The 12,435-nt window shown below is 35.9% G+C and overlaps 1 protein-coding gene and 1 pseudogene across 5 annotated transcripts in view; one reads left to right on the top strand and one right to left on the bottom strand.

The window, feature by feature from the left end:
• LOC125248716 overlaps nt 1–12,435 on the bottom strand; it is a 551,526-nt pseudogene that overhangs the window by 242,752 nt on the left and 296,339 nt on the right.
• The window catches only part of LOC125248645 (gastrula zinc finger protein XlCGF7.1-like), a 44,079-nt gene that overhangs the window by 23,906 nt on the left and 7,738 nt on the right, over nt 1–12,435 (top strand). The window contains exons 1-2 of one of the 5 annotated variants that reach the window (XM_048160729.1): nt 670–1,235; nt 3,138–3,386. The exons of 1 other annotated variant lie outside the window; for it this stretch is intronic. In XM_048160729.1, the coding sequence (XP_048016686.1) occupies nt 3,302–3,386 (85 nt within the window). In that variant the 5' untranslated portion in view covers nt 670–1,235; nt 3,138–3,301. Of the gene's footprint in view, nt 1–669; nt 1,236–3,137; nt 3,387–4,512; nt 4,767–6,885; nt 7,063–11,360; nt 11,610–12,435 lie in introns of those variants that run through there. 3 more of the 5 variants (XM_048160728.1, XR_007180334.1, XM_048160730.1) reach the window with 3 other exon arrangements.

Here is a 12,435-nt window from a genome sequence, read left to right as displayed (position 1 = left end):
TATGAAAGTGAAAGTGTTTTTCAACATAGAAAAATCATAAGACATGCTATGGAAAGATTTATGGTCTTTTAATAAAACTGAAATTGTTAGGTATTAGAGGTAGAACATACAATTGGGTATTGGACTTTTTATATGATAGAACAATTTAAGTTATCCCCCTCCTTATAATATAATGATTAGTGCCATCTTCAAGTCAGGTAGAAAATAGTATGGCAGGATCATTATACGTTGATGATGAAGAGAGGGAACATACATTCAGACCTCAATAAACCAAGCTGAAGATTGGGCTAAGAGATGGGGATTCTGATTATTGGTAGCAAAGACACAGGTTATATGTCGCTCAAAAAAGAAGCATATTCCAGTAGAGTTGACACTAGACGGCCAACCGTTAAATCAGGTGTCTGAAATCAAGTTCTTCGGTGTATGGCTGGATGAAAAATTGACATTCGGTATTCATGTAGAGAATTTAGTGACCAAATGCAAGAAAATATTGAATGCAATGAAGTGAGCAGGGTGCAAGCTGTAACTCACTTATAAACTGATTATAAAATCTGCAATAGTCAGACAATAGGTGTATAGCATATGGGTCAGCATAAGGAGCACTTCTAAAGAAAATTGATGCAGTGCAAACTCAGGTACTTAGAATATGTTGTGGGGAGTTTAAAACGTCTCCAAGTGGCAACTTTTCAAGTGGAAGTGGGTGAAATGCCTTTAACGGTGAGACGTCAACAGTTGTTTATGGTATACTGGGTAACATTAAAAGGGCATAAAGAATCACACTCTAAAACAAATGTATTTCACGAGTGCTGCGAACATACGAAAGGAAATAATCACAGTCTAGGATGGATATGTACCCAATTAGCTCAATCAATTGGAATAGACCAGAGGAATTATAGCCAAACTGTGCCATTGCCTGCTATTCCACCATGGATGTTTCCAATGCCACATATAGACATGAGAAACTATCAGGAGAATTTGGTGAGTGTGCGTGTGTGTGGGAGAGAGAAAGAGAGAGAGAGTCTGTAGTAGACTGTAAACCTATTGTCTGATCCAGACTCCGGAGCAGAAGGTGGCGGTAATGCACCAATGGATGCCAACAGTCGTAAAACAAGAAAGAAGAAACTGAGTGGTCTGCTTTTGTTGTCACGGAGAAAAAGGCTACTCTATTAATTACTTATTGGCCTAAATAACATCTGGATGCATTCATATGTGGTAAAGGGTCTCCTGCATGACAGGTATGTAACGCTGTGATGTTAATTCAATCATGTTGCAAAACGGACTAACTGGAGTGTGCTGTGAAAAAGTTGGTCTGAGGTGGATATTCTACAGATATTAAAAAATGTCAGTAGATTCTTAAGTGAATAATTATAGTTGTATAATTGTGAAGAAAAAAAAAACTTATTTGAAAGTATTAGAACGTAGATCTGAACACACATCGCGGTTTGTTTTAATCCTCAATGTGTTACAACGCAAATACTAGACGGCAAGTTAGGGACCGTCTGCAAAGTACAAAGTTACATAGTACACGGTTCTCTACATTAGACACATTCAAAACTAACTGCTCTTTTGTTTCATTTGGGAAACACTGGAATTTAAATGCCGCACTGATTTACCAAATACATTCACTCAGTTATCATGTAAGAAAACACGTACACATGTTTTTGTTAACTTATTGTTTATTGTTTATTTATTCTTTATTGTTTATTTATATGGATCCCATTAGCTGAAAGTCTGTACAATCAGCTAGTCTTCCTGGGGTCCATTCTAAAATGTTACATTACAACAACAACATTTCAATCATCACAGTAAGTAAAATATACACATTACATATATACATACATACACATACACACACTCATACTTGATGTTTTGTGAAAGAATATTTTTAGTCCCATTTATGTTTATACTGTAAATATACCTAATTTGATCACTTAGAAATCAAAACTCAATGTTTTGAGAAGCATTTTTAAAAAATATTTTATAGGCTAACAATTATTTTTTTCATAATTGTATAATCATGATAATTTTATATTTTTAAAAATAATTTTGAATGCATTGTTTGCTTTTGCAAGTGCCGGTGTAGTGTTTTGCATGTTTTGTGGATTTGTTTGTAGAAATGGAGCCATAGTTTCAGAAATTGTAAGCAATTAAAAAAACAACAACTGTAAATAACATCATCTCTTACTGATTCATAGAGTGCGTCTTTCTATAAAACATTTGATATTGGTTTTGTCATGTTACAGATTCCTAGAAACCAAATCAAATCAGCTTTATTTCTTACTGTCAAAGCAGCTTCACAGTAATAGCGAGAATAATAATGTTAATATCAAAGTTCTTCAGTTATGAATTCAGCTGTAGAGCAGCTCTAAAAAGACAGTAGAGTCATTATTCAACTCAGTTTGTTTCAATATTAATTTAATTTAGTTCCTTAAGTGTCAATACCTATGTTTCCATCACCCTGTTTTCGTGCGCATTTTGAAGTATCGCATCAGAAACCAGTGATGGAAACTAAGATCATATTTATTTTAAATGAATTTATATATTTCTTCACATTTCAGCAACATGTTGTTTTAGTTTTCTGAATAAAACCAACATCTACACACCCTTTAGACTTGAGATTACTTAAATTTATTAGCACATTTAAATCTCAACATGTTTTTCTGCATCACTTATGGTAGTAAATCCAACTGAAAGTACTTCTTTAGTATCTTGTATTAAGACACACCCTTTGGATTATCATATGTAATATCACATGTTTAAGAATCTGTTCAACAGTGCTCACAATGCTAGAGGGAAATGGTGGTATTGTCACAATTTTAACATTTCAGTATTGACTTGGTACTGTTGGAAATCTTAGAAGTGAAGTGCAGGAGACTTGGATGTATCTTCAATAGGATTCTTTATTGAGAACACGTGCTGTCGGTAGCTGTAGTCATCAAGTCTAACTAAAGCAGTGTACATTGTAGTTTATATACATTTTGGGGGGCAGTGCTTAGAAACAGAGACAAAGCACCTGGCTGACGACCTTAAACAAAGCATGCAAATGAAGTATTCAGGTATAGGAACCCGCTCCAGACTCTAGGGCACTTTAAAGTAATCCAGTATAAATTCAGTAACTTCTCTTCGATTTTTTCCAGATCTGGTCCTGTGGGCGTCAGTATCACACAGCGATCACAGTTCACACCTGCAGTGAAACTCCTCCCACAACAATTCACCAATAAATACTGGGAATATTCACCTCATCCTACAAGAGAAGGACAAACTCCAGGTGTAGCAGCTGAAATCTGTGTGACTGTTAAAGATGGAGTTTATTAAAGAAGAGATTGAAGACATGAGTATTTCAGAGCCATCCAGAATAAAACATGAAGATACTGAGGAACAGATAGGTTAGTGTCCATTCTTGATCCTTCATTGTTGACTGCTGAGAAACATTAAAGTCCCCCTGTGGTGAAAATCAAGTTTTTAATGTTGTTGTTATATCTATGTGGTGTTTTTATTATGCCTTAAGACAAACCATGTGCAAATTCATTAGTCAACACCATTGCTGAGTATTTTCTCCTTAAAACTTCAGTGAACCAACACAGTTTACATCACAAACATGTTGTAACCAATCCCATCAATGTGCAGGCGGGCTTTAGCATGACATTAATGATGCTGTGGGTCTCGAGAAGCCAGGTTATCCTGGTATATTTTTCCGTTGTATGAAAAATTAGGTACATTTAGCAATATAGCAGGTGAATTGTGTATGATATAATTTACTATGTTATGATGAACTATATGTCTTTTTCCACTGACATCCTGAGTTATTCAAAGCATTTCTAAGGATGCTGATTACTAGAAGCCAGCTGTCTGACTATGAGATTGTCAACGGGAACATGGTTTGTGTAACATTAGCAACATGTTATTAGATATTTGATAACATAGTCGAGCCAAAGGCTAATCATATCAATTACTGTTATGTGTTGGAAATAGAGAGCAATACTGAATTAGTTTGCAGTTGAAACATATATGGCTGAAATAAGCCAGTATTTCGACTTGTCATTGTGTAGCATTTACTACAGTAAAGTTGACCATGTGGATCAGGTATTCCTAGCTTGTGTGATTTAGTGGAGGCGGGGACCAATTTGCATATTCATAGATCCACGTATACTGAAAGAAGCAAGGGTGTAGAGTTACATTCAAGATTATTGTTTTCACAAGAAAAAACTTTTAAATATGTAATCTTGTTGATCAAAGATGAGTTTTAAGGGATAAAATTATTGAGTACAGAGGGACTTTAAGGTAACAAAGCTTCAGTTCACCAGAATTGGTGGCTGTGAACTAATGAGCAAAATTGAGACAATAAGTTAAACAAAAAATGCATCTAAATGATTATAATCTTGAATAGCTGTTATCATCCACATTTTTATTTACAAGAAAATTCCGCAAATAACACATCAAAGATCTGATACTTGATACTCTTGCTTTCTTCTGTTAAATCAGAGTTTTAACCACATAATATTTTCATTTTAGACTGGATGGAGATGAAACCGCAAAAACATGAACTGAATGAAGCAGAGGAGGAAAAGCAGAGTATCAAAACTCAAAGAACAAAAGATAAGCGGTACACCTGCTCTCAGTGTGAAAAAGTTTTAGTGTAAAAGGAAACCTTAAGATACACAAGAGAGTTCACACTGGAGAAAAACCGTTTACATGCACTCAGTGTGGAAAGAGTTTTTCTCAAGCATCAGGTCTCAGAATTCATCTGCTCTGTCACTCTGGAGAAAAACCATTCAAGTGTGATCAGTGTGGTAAAGATTTTAATTCTTCATCAAATCTAAAACACCACCTAAAAGTTCATTCAGATGAGAAGCCTTCTGTGTGTTCTTTCTGTGGAAAGAGTTTTTCATGGCTTTATAGTTTTAAACAGCACCAGAAAACACATAATGAAGTGAGAGATCATGTGTGTTGTGACTGTGGGAAGAGCTTTACTAGAGCTGACTGTCTGAAACTGCACCAAAGAATTCATACTGGAGAAAAACCTTACAAGTGCTCATATTGTGACACGAGTTTCACTGATTCAGGATCCCTGAAATCACATGAGCGAGTTCATACTGGAGAGAAGCCGTACTACTGTACTCAGTGTGGAAAGAGTTTTTCTCAAGCAACAGCTCTCAGAATTCATCAGCGCATTCACTCTGGAGAAAAGCCATTTAACTGTGATCAGTGTGGTAAAAAGTTTATTTCATCATCACATTTAAAAAAACACCTAAACATTCATTTAGATGAGAGGCCTTATGTGTGTCCTCTCTGTGGAAAGGGTTTTTCATGGTTGAACAATTTTAAACTGCACCAGAAAACACATAATGAAGTGAAAGATCATGTGTGTTGTGACTGTGGGAAAAGCTTTAATAGAGCTGGCAATCTGAAACAGCACCAAAGAATTCATACTGGAGAAAAACCTTACAAGTGCTCATATTGTGACAAGAGTTTCAATCATTCTGGATCCCTGAAAGTACATGAGCGAGTTCATACTGGAGAGAAGCCGTACTACTGTACTCAGTGTGAGAAGAGTTTTAACCGTTTATCAAGCCTTCACAATCATATGAAAATATGTTGCAAGTGAGAAACATTTGTTTTCATGTTAAATACAAACAAGTAAATAGTGTGAGATAAAATTTGGAGTTTGTCCTAAAAGCACAATATCTTTTTGCCATATTGGTAAAAAAAAAATTGCTTGGGAAAACTTATAAGACCTAAAAGTTAAAGCTTCACCAGTCCACAACTCTATAGTCATTGTTGTAGTTTATTTCTGTCAGGATGGATTGTGTGTAAATAGGTCTTTCTTGAATTAGATAAATTGATGTCATTTTCTTGTTTACTCAGTGTACTCAATTGTCTTCTGATAGTCTTGTAATTTGAGAAATAAAACAGAAACAACATCTTGTCTGGTGCATGTTTGTTTTGACAACTTGTTTTATCGTTATTTTGTTTCCCCTTCCCCCCTTTTTTTCTTTTACATGATGCTACCATCCTGTTGAAATATTTAGAAGGAAATGAAGGAAATATGAAATTGTGGGATTACAAAGTTAAGAATCTGTTTTACTAATCTGTTATATCTGACAAACTCGAAGTAATGCGCATACGTCCATCTCACAAATGTACAGTATTCTTCTGCCATCTTCACCCATTAGCCGCTTTTCCACTGGCCAGCGTGAGCACAGAGGCTGAAATCATGCCGTATTTCCACTGTCGGCCCATTAGCTTCACGGCCCTCCTTAAGCTTATGCTGAATGTCCCACATTTTCTGTAAATTTAATGCATAGGACATTCAGCGTAAGCTTTTTGAAGAATACGGAATCGCGGTCTGGTGGAAGCACTTGTGATGCGATCATTTGTGTCTATATAAAGTTTCATTTTTTTTTTTTTAAGAAAATGACTGATGGTTTCTCTAGATACCAGACCACTCATTTAAAGCTCTTTGAAGCGGCACTGAAACTAATTTTGACCTTCAACTGTTTAATAATAATTTATTTTCAACTGAAGAAAGAAGGACATGGACATCTTGGATGACGTGGGGGTGAGTAAATTATCAGGAAATTTTAATTCAGAAGTGAACTAATCCTTTAAAGTCTTGTAGTCTTGCTGTTTTTTTGTTTTTTGTTTTGTTTTGTTTTTTTGGTTGTTTTTTGTTTTGTTTTAACAGTTAAGTTTTAGGCAAAAAGTGTTGAAATGCAAGCGTTACTGAACATGTACTGAGTAAAATATTACTGAAAATTGATTAGTAATGCCTTACACTACTGCGTTATAGCAAAAAGTAATATGTTTTGTAACGCGTTACTCCCAACACTCTGTGTGTGTGAGATTGTAGTAAATTGTAAACCTATTGTCTGATCCAGACTCCGGAGCAGAAGGTGGCGGTAATGCACCAATAAGCTTGATGCCAACAATCAAAACAAGAAAGAAGAAACTGAGTAGTCTGCTTTTGTTGTCACGGAGAAAAAGGCTACTCTATTAATTACTTATTGGCCTAAATAACATCTGGATGCATTCATATGTGGAAAAGGGTCTCCTGCATGACAGGTATGCAGCGCTGTGATTTTAATTCAATCATGTTGCAAAACGGACCAACTGGAGTGTACTGTGAAAAAGTTGGTCTGAGGTTGGATATTTTACAGATATTAAAAAATGTCAATAGATTCTTAAGTGAATAATTATAATTGTGAAAAAACCTTATTTGAAAGTACTAGAATATAGAACTGAACACACATCGCGGTTTGTTTAATCCTCAATGTTTTGCAACGCAAAAATACTCTATAGCGTTTAGGCCAGTTAGGGACCGTCTACAAAGTACATGTGGGGGAAACCAGACTGTTCTCTACATTAGACACATTCAAAACTAACTGCTCTTTTGTTTTATTTGGGAAACACTGTCATTTAAATGCCACACTGATTTACCAAATACTTTCGCTCAGTTATCATGTATGAAAACACTTCCACATAATTTGTTAACTTAATTTAACTATGTTTTGAGAAAGAAATATTTTTTAGCACTTGCATTTCAGTTTATACTGTAAATATACCTAATTTGATCATTTATCAAAACTCAATGTTTTGAAGCGTTTTTTAAAATATTTTATAGGGTAGTGATTATTTTTTCATAATTGTATAATCATAATAATTTTACAGTTGTAAAAATAGATTTGCCGGTGTGGTGTTTTGCATGTTGTGTGCATGTTTTGTGGATTTGTTTGTAGAAATGGAGCCATAGTTTCAGAAACTGTAAGCAATTAAAAAAATACAACAACTGTAAATAACATCATCTCTGATTCATAGAGTGTGTCTTTCTATAAAACATTTGATATTGGTTTTGTCATGTTACAGATTCCTAAAAAACAAATCAAATCAGCTTTATTTCTTACTGTCAAAGCAGCTTCACAGTAATGGCGAGAATAATAATGTTAATATCAAAGTTATTCAGTTTCAATATTAATTCCATTTAGCTCAGTAAGTGTCAATACCTGTTTCCATCACCCTGTTTTCATGCACATTTTGATGTATCGCATCAGAAATGAGTGATGGAAACACCAAATTTTGAGACAGAAAACGGCATGAATTTTAAATGAATTTGTTCAAAGCTCCACCAGTCAGAGGTGGAGCTAGTGGCACACAGATCCCTCCTCCTCAGCCACTTGGAGTGCTTGGGGCTCGGCAGACGACACAGTACAGAGTGTAGTGTCTAAGGGAAACGAGGTTACATTAGTAACCGAGTACGTTATGTTAGCATGTAAGCATGTATTTGTGTGCATGTTTCTAAAAATTTTATCCATAGCATACGCTTCTCTACATTTTCTTATTTTATAATATAGAATAGGACAAAAACCTTAACAAGTCCTATCTGCATACCTTATGTCATTTTTACATGTGCCCCAGCTAATTTTTATTTTCATATTTTTGAATAACTTCAGTATAAAGCAGTTTATAATGACCAAAACATACAGGATTATATATTCAGGGTGATATATCAGTAGACATGATTAACTGGTAGAAATTTGTCAACCAGTAGAGAATTCGGACTGTGGTCTCTATCGCGGTTATGCTCACGTGATGCTGCTATTCTGTATGGTCACAAAGCTTTACATTTACATGCGTTTTAAGCATTGCGGTGGTTTAAAAACAAGTGATTTTAAACCATTGAAGTGCAATAAGCAGCGAAAGATAACTCATTAACACTGCTTATAAAGCGCTTGAGTACTGAACTGAGTTCTTTTTGTCACCTAATTGGGCTTCAACGGCTAAATACACATACTTACATGTAGGGCTAGGCTGATAAACCATATCCTATCAAATCACATTAAAATTGATGTAGATAGCAATGATAAGCAATGATAGATCAGGACATCAATGTGTCGTCACGAGCCGCAGGGTTTAATTTGGATTTGTCTAAGCAAGTTTTATTTACTCTTATAAAAGAAGTTCCCATTGACCCACATTATAAGACTGACAGACGGCAACGGTTGGAATTAAAGATCATAATTTGTGTTCTACTGAAGAAACAAAGTCACCTACATCTTGGATGCGCTGGGGGTAAGCAGATAAATGTCAAATTTTCATTTTTGGGTGAACTATCCCTTTAATTCCTAGCAGTGCACTTCAAAGACCTGAACGAACCATGAATCATTAATTTAAATGCACCAGTTCAGTTTTAATCTGGAGGTACTTGCTTGCGTTGACTTTAAATGTGAATTTTCCTCGTCGGCGTGCAGAGAACGGTTTTCCAAGTTGATGATTTGTCGCAGGGTCTTAAAAGTCCATGTGGAACAATGAAAGGAAGTCTCTTTGTCGCTGGAGTTATAGGTGAAGCTGCAAAAGTCGTTGGTTGAACTTTGCGGCAAAACTTAGAACACGAGACTTTCAGCGGAAAAGAAATTAAGTAAAAGAAAAGAAAAGTGAGTGAAGGTTGGATGGCTTGAATGAGCTGCTTGTCTGTTCTTCTTGTTACTCCATAGTTCTTGGTACTTGTCTTTGTCTTGGTTCTTTCTTCTTAACCTATTCTTCTCTTTCAATATGACTATTTAAAGGGATAGTTCACCCAAAAATGAAAATTTTATGTTTATCTGCTTACCCCCAGAGCATCCAAGATGTAGGTGTCTTTGTTTCTTCAGTAGAACACAAATGATGATTTTTAACTCCAACCGCTGCCGTCTGTCAGTGGTATAATGCAAGTCAGCGGGAACTTGGACTATAAGAGTAAATAAAACACGACAGACAAATCCAAATTAAACCCTGCGGCTCGTGACGACACATTGATGTCCTAAGACATGAAACGATCGGTTTGTGTGAGAAACCAAACAGTATTTATATCATTTTTTACCTCTAATACACCACTATGTCCAACTGCATTCATCACTTGATTTGTGAGGTCTGATCGCGCTCTGACAACGGAAGTGATGTCTAGCACTCATTGAAGTATATGCGCGAGACATCACTGCCATTGTCAGAGCGCGATCAGACCTCACGAATCGTAAAAAGTAATCAGCATTGGTTTTCTCTGCAGACGAGCTGGAGCCAAAACCTCGATTCTGAATTATAATTATGTTTTGAAAGAATCATCTGAATGATTCATTTGTCTGATTCGTCCATGGTTCCCACACTCCATTTCCTGTTCCCAATTCGGTTTCTCTCTATCACTTCTCATTTTATCCATGTGTGTGTATGGTATGTGTTTGTTAGTTTAGTTATGTGTTTGTGATTTAATTAATAAAACTTGTGCACAATACATATTTGGTTCTGACTCCCCTTAAATTATCTATCTTGTTATCAATGCTATTAATACTAAGAGAGGATTATTTTTCTGTGGCCATTAAAAATACATTTGCTTAGTATTAATTAATAATCAATACTAAATGTTCACGGGATGAACTGATTGATTAATTGTGCTGTTAATGTAGCTACATCAAGTTAATTCGATTAACTGTTTCAAATATTCATAATTAATCATAATGAATAATGAATATTTCCCCTTTTAGCTAATATCACTACACATTAGGGCTGCACGATTAATCGCATGCTTTTGTCATGCGTGTCTCGTCAGTAAAGCCGGTTCTGTGATTAGCGGTAAATGTCCATCACCTGCTTTCAAATGGAGTGGCACTTAATATACAGAGCCGTAGTTCGCGGACAAGCTACGCAATATCGCGTTCGTAATCGAAAGCGATTCATCTGCGATTATGAACACGATATTGCGTAGCTTGTCCGCGAACTACGGCTCTGTATATTAAGTGCCGCTCCATTTGAAAGCAGGTGATGGACATTTACCGCTAATCACAGAACCGGCTTTACTGATGAGACACACATGACAATCTCGTGCAATTAATTGTGCAGCCCTACTACACATCAAAATGCTCTATATTTTAACTTTTAATTAAAGGCACCATACGTTTGCTGAACAGTGCTCCTATTATGCTTTTTTTTCATACAGTGTGTAATATAGTGGTTTGTGAAAGTAAAAAAGGGCTGCAAAGTGCAGAACAAATAATGGTATTGCCTCCAAAAAGAAGGAATTGATTCAGAATTACCGAAACGAGATGTCAGCAATTCAAGGTAATGGGCGTTTGGTTTCCGATGTGCACTGAGGTGGACTAATCACAACAGACTGGGCCATCTGACCAATCAGAGCAGAGCTGGATCATAGAAAAGAGGGGCTTAAAGAGGCAGAAACTTCAAACAAACTGTTTTCAGACTCTTTGAGAAATTAGGTGATTAAAGTATTAAACCTATTGCAGGAGACTCCCAAACAAAACGAAGAACATTTAAATTGGTGTTATGGGGCACTTTAAATTAAATCGGTATAAATTCAGTATTGTCTTTGGTTTTTCCAGCTGTGGTCCTGTGGGCGTCAGTATCGCACAGTGATCACAGTTCATACCTGCAGTGAAGCTCCTCCCACAACAATTCACCAATAAATACTGGAAATATTCACATCATCCTACAAGAGAAGGACAAACTCCAGGTGTAGCAGCTGAAATCTGTGTGACTGTTAAAGATGGAGTTTATTAAAGAGGAGATTGAAGACACGAGTATTTCAGAGCCATCCAGAATAAAACATGAAGATACTGAGGAACAAATAGGTTGGTGTCCATTCTTGATTCTTCATTGTTGACTGCTGAGAAACATTAAAGTCCCCCTGTGGTGAAAATCAAGTTTTTAATGTTGTTTATATGTCTATGTGGTGTTTTTATTATGCCTTAAGACAAACCATGTGCAAATTCAATTTCAAAGTCAACACCATTGCTGAGTATTTTCTCCTTAAAACTGCAGTGAACCAACACAATTTAAAATCACCCTTGTTCTCTACATCTCAAACATGTTGTAACCAATCAATGTGCAGGCAGGCTTTAGCATAACATTTAATGATGCTGTGGGTCTCTAGAAGCCAGGTTATCCTGGTATATTTTTCCGTTGTATGAAAAATTGGGTACATTTAGCAATATAGCAGGTGAATTGTGTATATGATAAAATTTACTATGTTATGATGAACTATGTCTTTCTCCACTGACATCCTGAGTTACTCAAAGCATTTCTAAGGATGCTGATTACTAGAAGGCAGCTGTCTGACTATGAGATGGTGAATGGGAACATGGTTTATGTAACATTGGCAACATATTATTAGATATTTGATAACGTAGTCAAGCCAAAGGCTAATCATATCAATTACTGTTATGTGTCGGAAATAGAGAGCAATACTGAATCAGTTTCCAGTTCAAACATATATGGCTCAATTAAGCCAGTATTTTGACTGGTCATTGTGTAGCATTTACTACAGTAAAGTTGACCATGTGGATCAGGTATTCCTAGCTCGTGTGATTTAGTGGAGGCAGGGACCAATTTTCACAAGGAAAATTTTTTAAATATGTAATCTTGGTGATCAAAGAATGAGTTTTAAGGGATACAATT

Source organism: Megalobrama amblycephala, linkage group LG16 (assembly GCF_018812025.1).
Source record: "Megalobrama amblycephala isolate DHTTF-2021 linkage group LG16, ASM1881202v1, whole genome shotgun sequence".
Lineage (NCBI taxonomy): Eukaryota > Metazoa > Chordata > Actinopteri > Cypriniformes > Xenocyprididae > Megalobrama > Megalobrama amblycephala.
This window is presented reverse-complemented; position numbering and strand designations above follow the sequence as displayed.